The 13,151-nt window shown below is 40.4% G+C and overlaps 1 protein-coding gene across 7 annotated transcripts in view; it reads left to right on the top strand.

Moving 5' to 3' along the window:
- The window catches only part of GPATCH2L (G-patch domain containing 2 like), a 74,704-nt gene that overhangs the window by 36,276 nt on the left and 25,277 nt on the right, over positions 1-13,151 (top strand). For all 7 annotated transcript variants that reach the window (XM_042990179.1, XM_042990186.1, XM_042990184.1 and 4 more), the window contains one exon: positions 9,031-9,125. In XM_042990179.1, the coding sequence (XP_042846113.1) occupies positions 9,031-9,125 (95 nt within the window). The remainder of the gene's footprint in view (positions 1-9,030; positions 9,126-13,151) is intronic.

Consider the following 13,151-nt stretch of genomic DNA (forward strand, 5'->3'; position numbering starts at 1 on the left):
GAAAAGATTTCTTTCAAAGCGTCTGGGCAGCCCTGGGAATTTCACACCCATCATTAGAACGATTTGTGTGTGTGTGTGTGTGGTGACTATGTTATCATTAATGGTATAATTTTATTTTGCGAAGAGAGAAGTGTTTCCTGTTTTATCACAGCTTTCCCCGAGGAGGGCTGGTGTATTAATTTGCTGTATTGCCTCCTGGCTGTTCCCAGGCTGTTTTTCCTCTTCATCATGGAATTTTTAATGGCCCTGGTGCCTCTTGGGAAGCATGTGAGGAAGAGTTCCTCAGGGAGTGCTTCCCTTTTTTCACATGCCTATAATTACTCTCCTTTAAGAGCACAAAGAGTTTGATAATCATGCCTGAACTGTGAAGGTTTCCTCTTGTCGGGTTACTGAGCTGAGGCTGCTTCCTGCCTGGACATTGCCTATTCCACTCTCCCACACACTCAACTGTGAGAGAGTGAGGACCCCTCAGTCACCCCCTCACTGCTGGCACTATTCAGCTCTGGTTCTCAGAGTGAGGCTTGGGGGCCACTGGGAGGCCATGACCTCAGGTACTCTCTTGTTTAGTATTTCATTGCTATAAACAAGGAAATAATGGGACTGTGATTTTAAGAGAACACTACTGATGTGTCATTTTAATACAGCCCAGATGGCAGGCAGGCACAGTCGTTGGGCAAGGGAGTCTTTGTGGTCTTTGTACCACCTAATAGATCTGTGGGTTATGAGGTTTTCAGAAATACCACCCTAGAAATAATTAAATTTGGTGGTTTTCAACCCTGACTGCACTTTTGAATCACCTGAGAAGCTTTAAAAAATATGTCCATGTTGAGCCCCACCCCAGAGATTCTGATTTAACGGATCTGGGGTGAGGTCCAGGCACTGGCATTATTTAAAGTTCCCAGGTGACCCTAATCCGTGGCCTGAGTTACAAATTATTGCCCTACCTGCAAATGGTTTTATGACTAGTGCTTTGTAATTTGCGTAACAGGAAATCCCATTTCGTAATTGTGATTTGGTGTTGCGTGCATGATTCCTTAGGGGAGGTAGGACGCTGGACTCGTCTTCCCTTGGAGAACTGCCGAGGTGAAGAACAGGGTGTCAGGGCCTAGCATGGTGCCCAGCACGTTGTGACTCACCGTCGGGGGGGACTTGCTGGGCAGGTGTTCGGCTTGTCGGCAGGGTGCACGGAAGAAATTTGTCAACCCACTTTCTTGGATTGGTTGTTTTGGTCACTGGTACTGGGATGTTGCATTAAAGTAGTGATACTTGTTATCGGTGGTAGGGATTGCTGCAGCTCCAACAGCAGATGGTGTGATTGGTGTTCTGGTGGAGGCAGCGGTATTGCTGTCAAGGACACGGTTCTAGAATGGTAATAAGGAGCGAGTGCTGGAGGCAGCTTTTCCCAAAATGAGAGATTTATTGATCAGGAAGGATAGCTTTTCTTCCATTATTGCTGTAGAAAACCATAACTAGAACTTATCAGTTGTTAGATCTGTCTGTGTGATGCACAAGTCCTCCGTTGTAGTTTTTGAGTGTCTTGTGACAGTTCTCAGTTTTCTCCAACTGTCCTGACCTTTCCTCTGTTGGGGGTGGCGATTTGGTGATGTATCACCGCTTCCATTTATCCTTCTTTTAAGTTTCTGATCTCGTATTAGTGGGAGTCCTGGCAGTCCCAGGTAAGGGTCTTAGCTTTACCTGGGCAAATGACTTAACCCCCCTCTACCTCAATTTCCTCATCTTTAAAATGGAAATATCAATTTTTATGGGGCTAGTGGGGATCAAAATGAAATAATATATTTGTTTAGCATACTGGTAGCTAATATTATTTTTGTTACATGGTTACTACTCCTCCCCTGTCTTTAGGATAATTGCAGTTTTATAAACTTTGAGTCTGCTTCCAGAGTCATTTGCTAATGAGATGTCGTACAGATTCTTGAGGTGCTTAAATGGCTTAAATGGACTATAAGAGGAGGCATTTGGACACTATTTGGGTAAAAAAGAGACCTTTCTGCCCATTAGAGAGTTGAAATGTGATAGGCTCTGCTCATTGTAATTCATTTTATCTGTTTCACAAACGTTACGATCTGCATATCAGAGTTGTGTGCCCAGCTGGCTGTGCCACTTGACAAGGAGTTTCAAAGAGCAAGAAGACGACTCAATTCACGCTGTTAATTTTGACCTTTGGAGCCACAGTAAACAGCCTCAGGTTTTACCTCAGGGCTTAGGGGAAAGAACCTTTTATTAGCCCTCTATCTGCTAGGGATGCTGTGACGCACAGCGGCCCTTGCCCATCTCTTTAGTGCCTGAGTTGTGGCCAGGTGTGAGGAAATGTTTCTGCTGTGATACTGTCCGGAAAGCTGCCCAGCCCTACTGGAACTTCCCGTCGTAGAGTACACAACTCTTGAATCTTTTGTCCTTCACCAGATGGTCTTGTCGACAGCACCCTCAGCCGGCTGGCATCTTACTGCCTAAGTGGAGTGACGAAAAGCATTTTCCCTCTCTGGCCACTGTAACAGACCCAACTTTCCAATCGATGCACAGCTTTTCTGCTCCTGTGGATGGCATGAAACCACTCCAGGATATGCCAACCTTGGCCCAGGCCGGGGAAGGAGAGTACACGGAATTTTCAGGTGCTAGTGAGCACTTAGTTACGGACTGTCAAGGGTTAGGTTTGAGTGAAAACACTATTGGAAATGCTGGGATCTCATCCTGTTAGAGAAGCCTCTTCTGTGCCCTCTCATTGTGAAGTGGTTTTCTGTCCCTAACTGCTGCTCGTGTCAGGCCCGGACCCTTTCCTGTGCGCAAATCTGAGAAGACGGTTCCTACTGGGTGCTTCGTCAATGTCAGTTCACCCCGAAGATGAACTCACATGTGAGGAAGGGGCTTCTTCATTTCTCTAGATTGGATCCTCTTTTCCTTCCTTTTACCCTAGCACTTTGTTCTTGGATTACAGCTCAGTGTCTGGCATCTGTTCATTCTTTACGCATCAGCCTTCCTCACTGTGTCCTGAGCGCCCGGCGGACGGGCCCTCGGCTCAGTCATCTTGTGTGTACCCTCTCCACATTCAGCAGAGTGCTTTACACAGGGTAGGCCTCCCTCCATAAATTTTTGTTAAAAATAATTGAGGGGAATAGATTAGTAATTAAGGAGAATAATTGGAATATATGATATATATGACCTTTGGTCCTTAGAAATATCAATAATTTTTTTTTCTTGATGTTACTTGTTTGTATGTGTTTAAGAAAAAAATACAGCGAATAAATACCTTTTCACGATAAATCTTGTTTTTATTTCCCATATTTAAAAAGTGAACTTTTCAATGATTTTTAAATGAGTGATTTTTGAAGGTGAACTGTTTCTTAAATTAACTTGCCATTGGCAGGTAGACTGTTTTCTCTCCTCAGAAGCGACTCTAAACATCTTTGTTCTAAATCTAAAGCAGCCACTTCAGTTATTTTTTGCCAACATTGGTTCTATTAAACATGCATGTATTTCTCAAAGTAATTTTTTTTCCCCTAAAAGTACATTCCTGCCCCAGGGACATAGTGATCTGCCCAGTTTCCTAAGTAACACTGCAGCTTGAACGGCTCACCTGATCTTTCAGTTACCTGCACTAAAAAGTAAAATAGAAATGTTGTGTTTATGTGTGGATATACAGAATGCTCTTTCAATTAATTGCTAATGTTCAGCATTCACCTTCACATTTATGAAATGAATTTAGTTGCTTTTCCTGAAGTAAGGATTTTTAAAGAGTGTGTTTCTTTTCATACTCACCACCCCCCCCCCATCAGTTCTTTTTGGCAAATGCTGCTGAATGTGATGTTTTTAGGGGAAGTACTCTTGCTGTGGAAGGATCGCGCCCCAAGAATGTGGAGGCCCCGATCAGATGAAACAGAACGAGCATAGCTGGTCTTTTCTTTAGGTTAATTGCTCGTATACTGGGGGACAGCAGTTTTATTTAAATTACTATTCATTTCATCATTCTGTTATTAAGTTAAATTTTTAGATCTCTTTTATTGACTAAGTTGGCTTTGGGAATTTGGCATATATATATATTTTTTTAACTCAGTAATTTTCACAGCAGATAGAAGCTTATCAGAATTACCTGAGGAGAAATTTCAGACTAAGCATATTACGGATTCTTCTCCCACCCCAGCATGGTGGGACATGCATATTTTGTATAAATCTTCTTATGTGATTCTGATAACCATTGCCATTCCAATGGAGAAGAAGGTTTAAATTTTAACCTGGTAGAAATTTTAGCTTAACTGATACGTATTCTTTTTGCCCCCTGCATAATTGAAAGGTCCCTCCCCTACATACAGTACACGATTTGCAACAAAGAAACACCTGTGTAGTGCTCGACAGAGAGTTAAAAAAAATCTAGTTAAATCTCCCACCCTTTCTACCTACAATGGAGGGGGCTCTCTTTCCCTGTCCTTTGAGAGACCTCGATTGTATATGTTGTCTCTTTTCAGTTTCTATCTTGTGAGAGTAGACAGAGAAACTGAGTAACACAAAGAAGCAACACGTTGAAAAGAAAGGGGGCCAGAAAGGAGTTAAATACTCTTAAATGAAAGTGAGTATGGGAGGAAGTCCATTTTTTTTCTCCCCTTTCCTTGATTCTTTAGGTCTACTGTTTCTGATACGGAATTATTTGGGACGGTTCCAAAATTGGAGCTGCCTCTTCAATAGGAGGCGGTGGCTGCTCATTGCACACCTCCATGCTTGGGTTCCCAAATATAACACAGGGGCCTTCCCAGCCCCCAACGTGGATTGCTCTCCACTCCTGAACAGGGCTGCCCTCGTTTTCGAAATGTGCTAGACAGCGTGGCAGGCTCTGTTTCCTGTCTCTCTTAAATCCTCTTGTGCCGAGCACCCAGCTTCCTCTGTGCTTTCCCCAGGCTCTGGGTTTCCAGGTTCCTGGGTCCTCTTCCCTTTTTGTCCTCCAAGGTTCCTCCCAGGCAGATGGAGCCCTCAAAGGGGAAAATAGAGTTTCCCAAGCTGTAAACTCTGCCATTACTAGTGTTCAGTTAAAACTAAAGAGAAGGAAAATGTCTTACTGTCCTTTATAATAATTTGACTGTCTCCCTTCTTCCTTTCCCAGACCTTTACCAGGAAGGGACGTAAGGAGAGACATATATCCCTTCTGTACTCAGACCTAAGATGTGATGTTATTCAACTTCTGAAATAGCTCTCCAGCCTGGAAATTGTCTTTAAGAGAAATGTGTTAAGAGGGAGGGAGCATTAAACTGTGTTTTAGGCATGAACATGGCTTCTCTTTATCCCTACCTCAGTTTCTCTGTTATCTAGTTCTGTAACTAGAAAAGCTGTGTGGCTGGAAGTAGGGCCAGGCTACAAGGTCCTTTAGGGAAGAGACTGCCTCTTTTCACCACCTCAGTAAAAACAGTGAACAATAAAAGAAGCAAAAAAACGCTCCTGAATAGAAAGGAAGTAGTCTGTGTAACAATGCATACTTTTACAACAAAATAAGGTGATTGACTTTATCAACTTTATTACCTGGGTCCCTTAGAAAGCCTTAGGTTCTTTCCTAAGTTACCACAGAGGAATTTACAAAATTTGAAGGATTTAGAATGTTCAAGGTAATAATTAAGAATGGGAATGGGGTGATAGAAGTCGATCATTTACCACAGAGACAAGTAACAGGCTGGAGGCTTAGCAGTAAGGGGGCATTTAATGTAGGGCCAGTTGACCCTAAAGCCCTTACGATCACTGAGCAAGGAAAGAGTGGGGGTCAGAGAACCATGGCCCAGAGGGACAGGGCCTCGTAAGGATCACCTGAGCCTGTGAGGCCACAGCAGCCCCCTAAGGACACTGCAGGATGTAGTGCAGTATAATAATCTGTATGCGTAGTAATAGGTAAGTGATACTTATTTTTATTTTACTAAAATAAGCATTTAAAACACCATATTTCTGCTTAAAATGATTAAAAGTATAAATATTTTGGTATATCAGTGATTCCATCTTTTTATTCCCAAATGTGTCAGTTCTTGAAAATGTGAGATAAATGTCACTGACTCGGTCAATAAAGGAGTGATAATATGGGCCCTTACCCATCTTACTGACATATATCAAACATGCAAAGCTGTGAAAATGATGAACGGTGTATATATAAAAGGCAGTACTTATTTAGTTCAGCCCAAGTTGATACTCTGAGAATTAATATCTTTAAACCCTTTTGAGGGGTGCCTGTGTGGCTCAGTCAGTTAAAGCGTCCAACTCTTGATCTCTGCTCAGGTCATGATCTCTTGGTTCATGAGATCGAGCCTGCGTCAGGCTCTGCACTGACAGCGTGGAGCCTGCTTGGGATCTCCTCTCCCCCTCTCCCTGACTCGTGCTCACTCTCTTTCTCTCTCAAAATAAATAAACCTTAAAAAAAAACCAAAAAACCTTTTGAGTACTTACACTTTGCATTTTGCATCTGTCTCATAAAATTCGGCACTTTGTAAACACTGACCTAAAGAAATAATGTTTTGTGGGTTTTGTTTTATTTTGTTTGCAAAGGTTTTTAAATTAAGCTTTTTAATGAAGGATAATGAAGTCACATTGAAATAACCTGTATCCGGATCCAGACACGGAACATTACCAAAAAGAACCCCAGAAACTCCTGGTGCTTTGTCTAGTCACTATCCCTCCTCCCCTCCACTCCATAGCTCAGGGGTGACCACTGTCCTGACATCTAACAACATAGCTTAGTTTGAAGAAAGGATGTTAACATCTAATCTAAAAAGTTTTGGAGAGTCTTTAATGAGCTTAAGGTAAAGAAGAAAATATGAATATATACTGTTACTCTTTCTTTATGTGACTCGTCTGTCTGAAGTATTTCGGGAGAAGCATGCTTAGATTAGAGCAAAGTGGAAAATTTGAGTCTGGATCTGCATGTACTCAAGTACCTCATCTGTGGAAAAGATGGAAGCCATATTCTGTACATTCCTGTATTTTGATAAAAGACAAAACTTTGTCGGGTCACTCTCTTTTCTGCCTGTGGCTTTGACTTCAAAGGGAATTCCCACCTTTCTCTGTAGATGGAAGGCCAGTCTACCTTTGGTATTCTGCCATCTATGTTTCTTATTATTAATCAACATGCTGATTTATTCCCAGGACTTTGGTAAGGTATGGAAAATGAATTGTTCTCTCTGCTTTACACATTTGTATTCACATTTCACTTTGGGGGCTCTTTAACTCTTCATGGGATACTTAAAAGTTAGCTCATTTTCCATTTAGAAGAGAGTGATCGATGAAAGGTGACTTAGATGGAGTATTCCAAAATACGGGCTTTATACTATAAATCTCTGCCTGTTGTAGTGTTCTTTGCATTCTGAAAATCTTATGATTTCAGTTAAAGTCTTATCTTTTTTTGTTTATAAATTGAGTCGATTCTTAAGCTTTTGCATTTAGAGAAAAGAACGTATATACTTGCATGCTTTTTAAACTGTGGAAGTTGCCAGATTGGGGGCCCTCTGAATAGGAAAATTTGTCCATTCAACAGTTGTCTTGGTACTTTGTTAACTAGGTGCTCTTAGATTTGACAGAGGTTCTAGTCTTAAGACTGATAAAGTATATAAGCCAATTTGACAATAAATTATATTCATAAAAAAAAAAAAAGGACTGATAAAGCCGTGAAGGATGCCTGGGTGGCTCAGTCAGTTTAGCGTCTGACCCTTGATTTCTGCTCAGATCATGATCTCCTGGTTCGTGGGATTGAGCCCTACATCAGTCTCTGCACTGACAGCATGGGGCTTGCTTGGGATATTCTCTCTCTCTCTCTCTCTCTCTCTCTCTCTCTCTCTCTCTCTCTCTCTCTGTCTCTGCCCTTCCCCAGCACATGTGCACACACTCTCAAAATAAATAAATAAACATTAAAAAAAAAAAAAGACTATTAAGCCATGATACTTGATCCCCAGCTGGGACTACCAATTAAGAGTTCATCTGGTATAATTTTACTAGATTCCTTTTTATATGTTATATACTCTGGCTATTTTTTAAAAATTGTGGTAAAACATACATAACAGAATTTGCAGTTTGAACCACTTTTAAGTGTACAATTGACTGGTTTCTAGAACTTTTATTCATTAGTATCAGTTCTAGTCAACAGATATTTAATGGCCATCAGCTAAGTGCCTTGTGCTGAGGTTAGTAGATCAGTGGAAAATTATGAAAGGAGTATAAATATGGTCCCTGTTCTCAAGGAGATTAAGCCTCATTAGTGAAACAAGATATATGTATACCAGTTAAATAATGATTCATGGTCAGTAAGGCCTCGAATGTTCAAGGAAAGCTTTGTGTAAAGGTGAGAATCAACTTGGTCCTTCATCGGGTAGGGTCTATCTAGTTTGAGAGGAAGGAGGAAGTGGGCAACTAAAATCTCAGGCCAGCTGTTTCAGCGTTCAATCCATTGTCTTTCATACAATCTTTTGCTTTTTTCCAGCCGTGAAGCACTCACTGTCTTGTTTTTAAGTTAAGCTGACTATTCTGATGAGGGAATATATTATTAGCAAGAAATTAATATTTAAAAAAACCACAGAAATCAAACTTACCTAACTTGTGATACAGACACTTAAAATCCAGAATTATAGTGATAGAAGGGTTAAAATCCCTATTAAAATTCTGTGCAAATATCTGTGTTCATGCAGCGTTAAACTTTTCAGTATATTACCACTTGGGAGTAGGTATTTCATTAGTGAGTTTAGAACAATTGCAGTTATAGTTTTTATGAAAAATAATTGTACAAAAATCAGCATGCAATGAAACACATTTATTGAAATTAATCTTGAGTGTCTGCTATTCTGAAATTAGGTAAAAAGTTTAGAATGGGTATAGATTGTGCATAAAAAGTGAGTTATGGTTAATCCTGAATAATCTTGTACTTGACAGTTGATGACACAGGATGGTACCTGTCTTGTTAGTGTATGTCTGTAATGGGTCAGGGATTTTATCTGGGCTGAACATAATGTCTTACAATAAGAATAACAAAGTGAAAACACTGTTTTTTCTTTCTCACATCTGCAGACAGGCAAACATACACTTGGGACCCCCATGTTCACGTGACATCAAGAGGAAACGGAAACCTGTGGCCACAGCATCTCTGTCTAGCCCAAATGCAGGTAACTGTATGTAGTTATCATTTCTTGAGCACCGGTTGTGTGTCAGGCACTAAATTATGTTTTATATACCTTTTCATCTAACCTTTATAATAAGGTAGGTCCTTTTATTCCCATTTTGTATGGGAAAATGAGAACGTGAGAAAGTAATTTCCCCAAGGTCATGTACATGGTAAGAATTCAAACCCAGCTCTCTCTAACCTAGAAGTCTGTGCTTTTTTGCTGTGTCCTGTGGCTTTCTTGAGTTTGAATCCCAGTATTCCACTGGATCAGCAATCTTTAGTCATCTGTGCTTTTGTTCTAACACAGACAAGGAAGTTAGGTCTGTGTTAATGAAAATCCAGATAGGATGGTGGTTTAGTCAGTAGTCAGGGAGCCACATGGATTTATTTACTTTCTTATTTGGTTCACAGTACACTGCATTCTCACTGTTCTTATTTGTAGTAGAGTGCTAATACTTTACTATCCGTGGAATTTCTATTTAAAAACTATTTTTAGGGGCACCTGGGTAGGTCAAGTCGGTTGAGCGTCCGGCTCTTGATTTCAGCTCAGGTCATGATCTCACCGTTGTGGAATTGAGCTCCGTGTCCGGCGCAGAGCCTGCTGGGATTCTCTGTCTCCTTCTACCTCTCTCCCCCACTCGCATGCTCTCTCCTGCTCTAAAAAAACAGCTTTCAAGTTAAAACCTGTTCATTTTCGGGGCAAAACCAGTTGATTAGAAACTGAAATACTGGTTCTCTTTGGTGAGCAGTAGTGACCAGGAGAGGACATGAGGAAGTCTTCTAGGAAAGGCTGTATGTCATCAGCTAGGTAGGGTTACATGAATCTATACATATGTAAAACTTCATTGAGCTGTACATTAATGATTTATGTACTTTACGTATGTTGTTCTTAAAAAAGGGGGGATGATTATTATTTATATCAGAGAGAATATCGGATGTTTGTAGGTATTTTTCTTTGGAGTTAAGAGAAAGTAGTTAAACGTAGTTGGTAATCAGGAAATTTTTGTGTTATTTCAATACAGTTTAGGATGAATTGCTCTGGGTAAAAAGATCGTATCTATTTGTAGGATCTATCAGAAATACCTGCAGTTATTTTCTTGATGATGGTGAATTCACCCTGAGGGAATTGAGTATATCATAGATTATTTTATTTTCTTCAGAAAATACTATATATTATATTAGATCAGAGCAGTTGATAGCTGAGTAAAGAGTAAGCCTCAGAAAGATGGGGAACTCTGTCCCCCCCTCCACTTTGGAAAGTTTCAGTACACATTGAAATTGACTTTCAGCTTCTGTTTGGGGTGGCTACTGGACAATCTTATCACAGATCTGGTAATTATAATAATTTTTTCCAGTGATTTCTACATGACCATGCCCTGAGCTGATTACTTTCCATGCATTATTTCACTTAATCTTTGCAACAACTTATAAGGTAGATGTGTTTGTATTCCCAATTTACACATGAGCAAATTGAGGCTTACAGAAGTTAAATCACTTCCCCGAGGTCACATGAGTGATTAAATTGCAGTGCCAAGGTCAAACCGGTTTCCTTAGGACTCACGAGCTGCCTTCTTACACACTTCAGGTGTTCTGTGTTATATAAGATAGAATTGGTTCCAAAGAGTGACTGTATCAAAACCCACCCAGATCCTCATTCACTCTGTGGTATTGAAAACATTAAAACACAATCTCCCCTTTTTATCTTTTTTTCCCTCCTTAATATCTAGCTTCTATTTTTAGGTTTTAATTGTTCATAAGACAAGAACTGTTGAGAAGAGTTTAAAATCCTTGTTCCATACTCAAATCAGGAAAGGTACTGGGAGGTATTAAATAAGACTTGGGGCATTAAACATTTCTCCTACTGAGCTCAACCCCTCCTCTCACTTGTTGACTAAGGTCTGCTTCACTGAACATTTTTTTTTTTTTCTATCCACAACCCGAGTGCCCCATGGAGGTGAAGGACATAGCCCGAGCCCGCACCATCAGTCAGTAGAACAAATGGGCTTGCTCTGCCTAACATCGGGCCATCTCGGATTCCACCTCTTTTATAGAAATGAGTGATGAAGAGAGGTGCGTTCCGCTTTGCCGCTGTATTAATACACATCAGGGGCCAGCTCCTGGCACTAAATCACGCTACTGCATACATCTGTTATCGGACTCTTCACCAGTGTGATGAACAAGACTGCAGATAGAGGCTTCCTTGTGTCATTCTTTATAGGATTTTCCTAAAAGAATAAATAGCTCAGATCTCTGCCAACACTCTCCCCTGTCACTGTGATGAATTCAGCTTCTTTCTTAAACATGCAGCCACAAATCTTTTTCCTTTTCCCCTCCCCCACTGGTAGAAAGTTTTGAGTTGAGATTGACTGAATTTAAAGGTATTAATAAGGCTAGAGAGGTGAAGAGCGGAAGGGAGTAGCTTGTCTTGTCTTTTTATATTAATACTAAGAAAAGCCAGGGGAAAAGGCCTTTTCATTAGGTCGTTAAATAGATCTTGAAAGTGTAGCACCTTTATTTTCTTCTTTTTATCTCCACTTCCCTTCTCTTTATGACTTTATAACGTACACAGGTGTCTGGCACACAGAGCCACCTTTGGAGTTTAGTGAGAAACTGTGTAAACTGGCTTCTGTTTCGATAGCACCAGAACAGGGAAGACCCAGTAAGTCTGTACCTCATGCTCAAGTGAATTTGCTGGATATGCTCTTAAAGAATGTAACTGGAAAAGAAAAAATGGGTTATTTTCTCTGAGGTTCAAGATCATAAGTAGTTATAAGAAAACGTAAGGAACACAGCTGAAAACCAGGTTTCATTTCTATGAGATGATTTTCTTCATTAGAATGATAGAATGGAGGCTTTGGTGTACAAATCCTGTTCCTTCAAAAATTAAACACCTGGCTTCGCGTAGAGGAGAGTTGGGGGGTGGTATGATGCTGTATTCAGAGCCCTGACTGTTTTGGCCATCCCCAAAGCCTCTTCTGACCTTCCTGTCTCTGGGACCAGATATGTGTCCTTCGAGCATCAGTTGGAAGGGTACTCAGCAGTTCCAAATACCAGGCCATTGATGCTAGAGACACATTTGCAAGGGCAGGAGTTTCTGTCTGGTTTGCTCACTTCTGTACTCCTGGCGTCTAAAATAATACTCTGCCCGGAGAATGATCTCACTAGATAGTTTTCATGTGAATAAGTGAGTACAGTCTTAAAGTTGAAACAGAGTTATTCTGAAAATTACTCTGACCCTGTGACTGGATTCAGTAGTTCCACTGTAAGTTGGCCTTGTCCCAGGAGTCATAGGGCAGATTCTTATCGCCCCTTTTTGTTTGTTTTTTTTCTTACTGCCCCTTTTTAAAGTTTAAATGGTTTTTAAAGTTATAAATGTTTTTTAGTAAATATTGAATGGCTATGAAAGAAGATTTGTAGAAGATCTGTAAGGTGTAAAGGAAAACAATATAGCAAATATCCATGTACCTACCATCCACTTTAAGAAAAAGACCACCACCTTTAAAGTCTTCTTCTCACTGTCCTTGGAGGTCACCATTGTCCTGTTGTGGTTTTTTGTTATATTAATAAGTGTTTTTTAAAAATCATTTGTCATTCTTTGGGGTTTGTTTTCAAATTGCTTTGACAGACATATGCTCTCTAAGCAATATATTGTCTAGTTAGCATGTTTTAGAAGCTTGTGTTAATGGAATGTCCTATTTTATACGTTACAAGTTTCACCCAGTTGTATTTGAGATTCGCTCACGTTTTGTGCTGCCAAAATCCTTTTATTTTTCTGCCGTATGTATGGTATTCCGTTGTATGAATATGGTGAGTATACTACAATTAAACATTCCTAATGGACATTTAGATTATATCCCATTTTATGCTATTGTGAAAAATATTGCATTGTTCTCTGGGAGAACATGTGCCAAAGTGTTCCCGGGCCACTTCACACTCCTTAGGATGGCTGTGTCAGGGAACAGGGAACAACAAATGTTGGGAAAGATGTAAAGAAATTGGAATCTTGTGCATTAACGGAGGGTATGTA

The sequence above is a fragment of the Panthera tigris genome, chromosome B3 (assembly GCF_018350195.1).
Source record: "Panthera tigris isolate Pti1 chromosome B3, P.tigris_Pti1_mat1.1, whole genome shotgun sequence".
NCBI classification, from domain to species: Eukaryota; Metazoa; Chordata; class Mammalia; order Carnivora; family Felidae; genus Panthera; species Panthera tigris.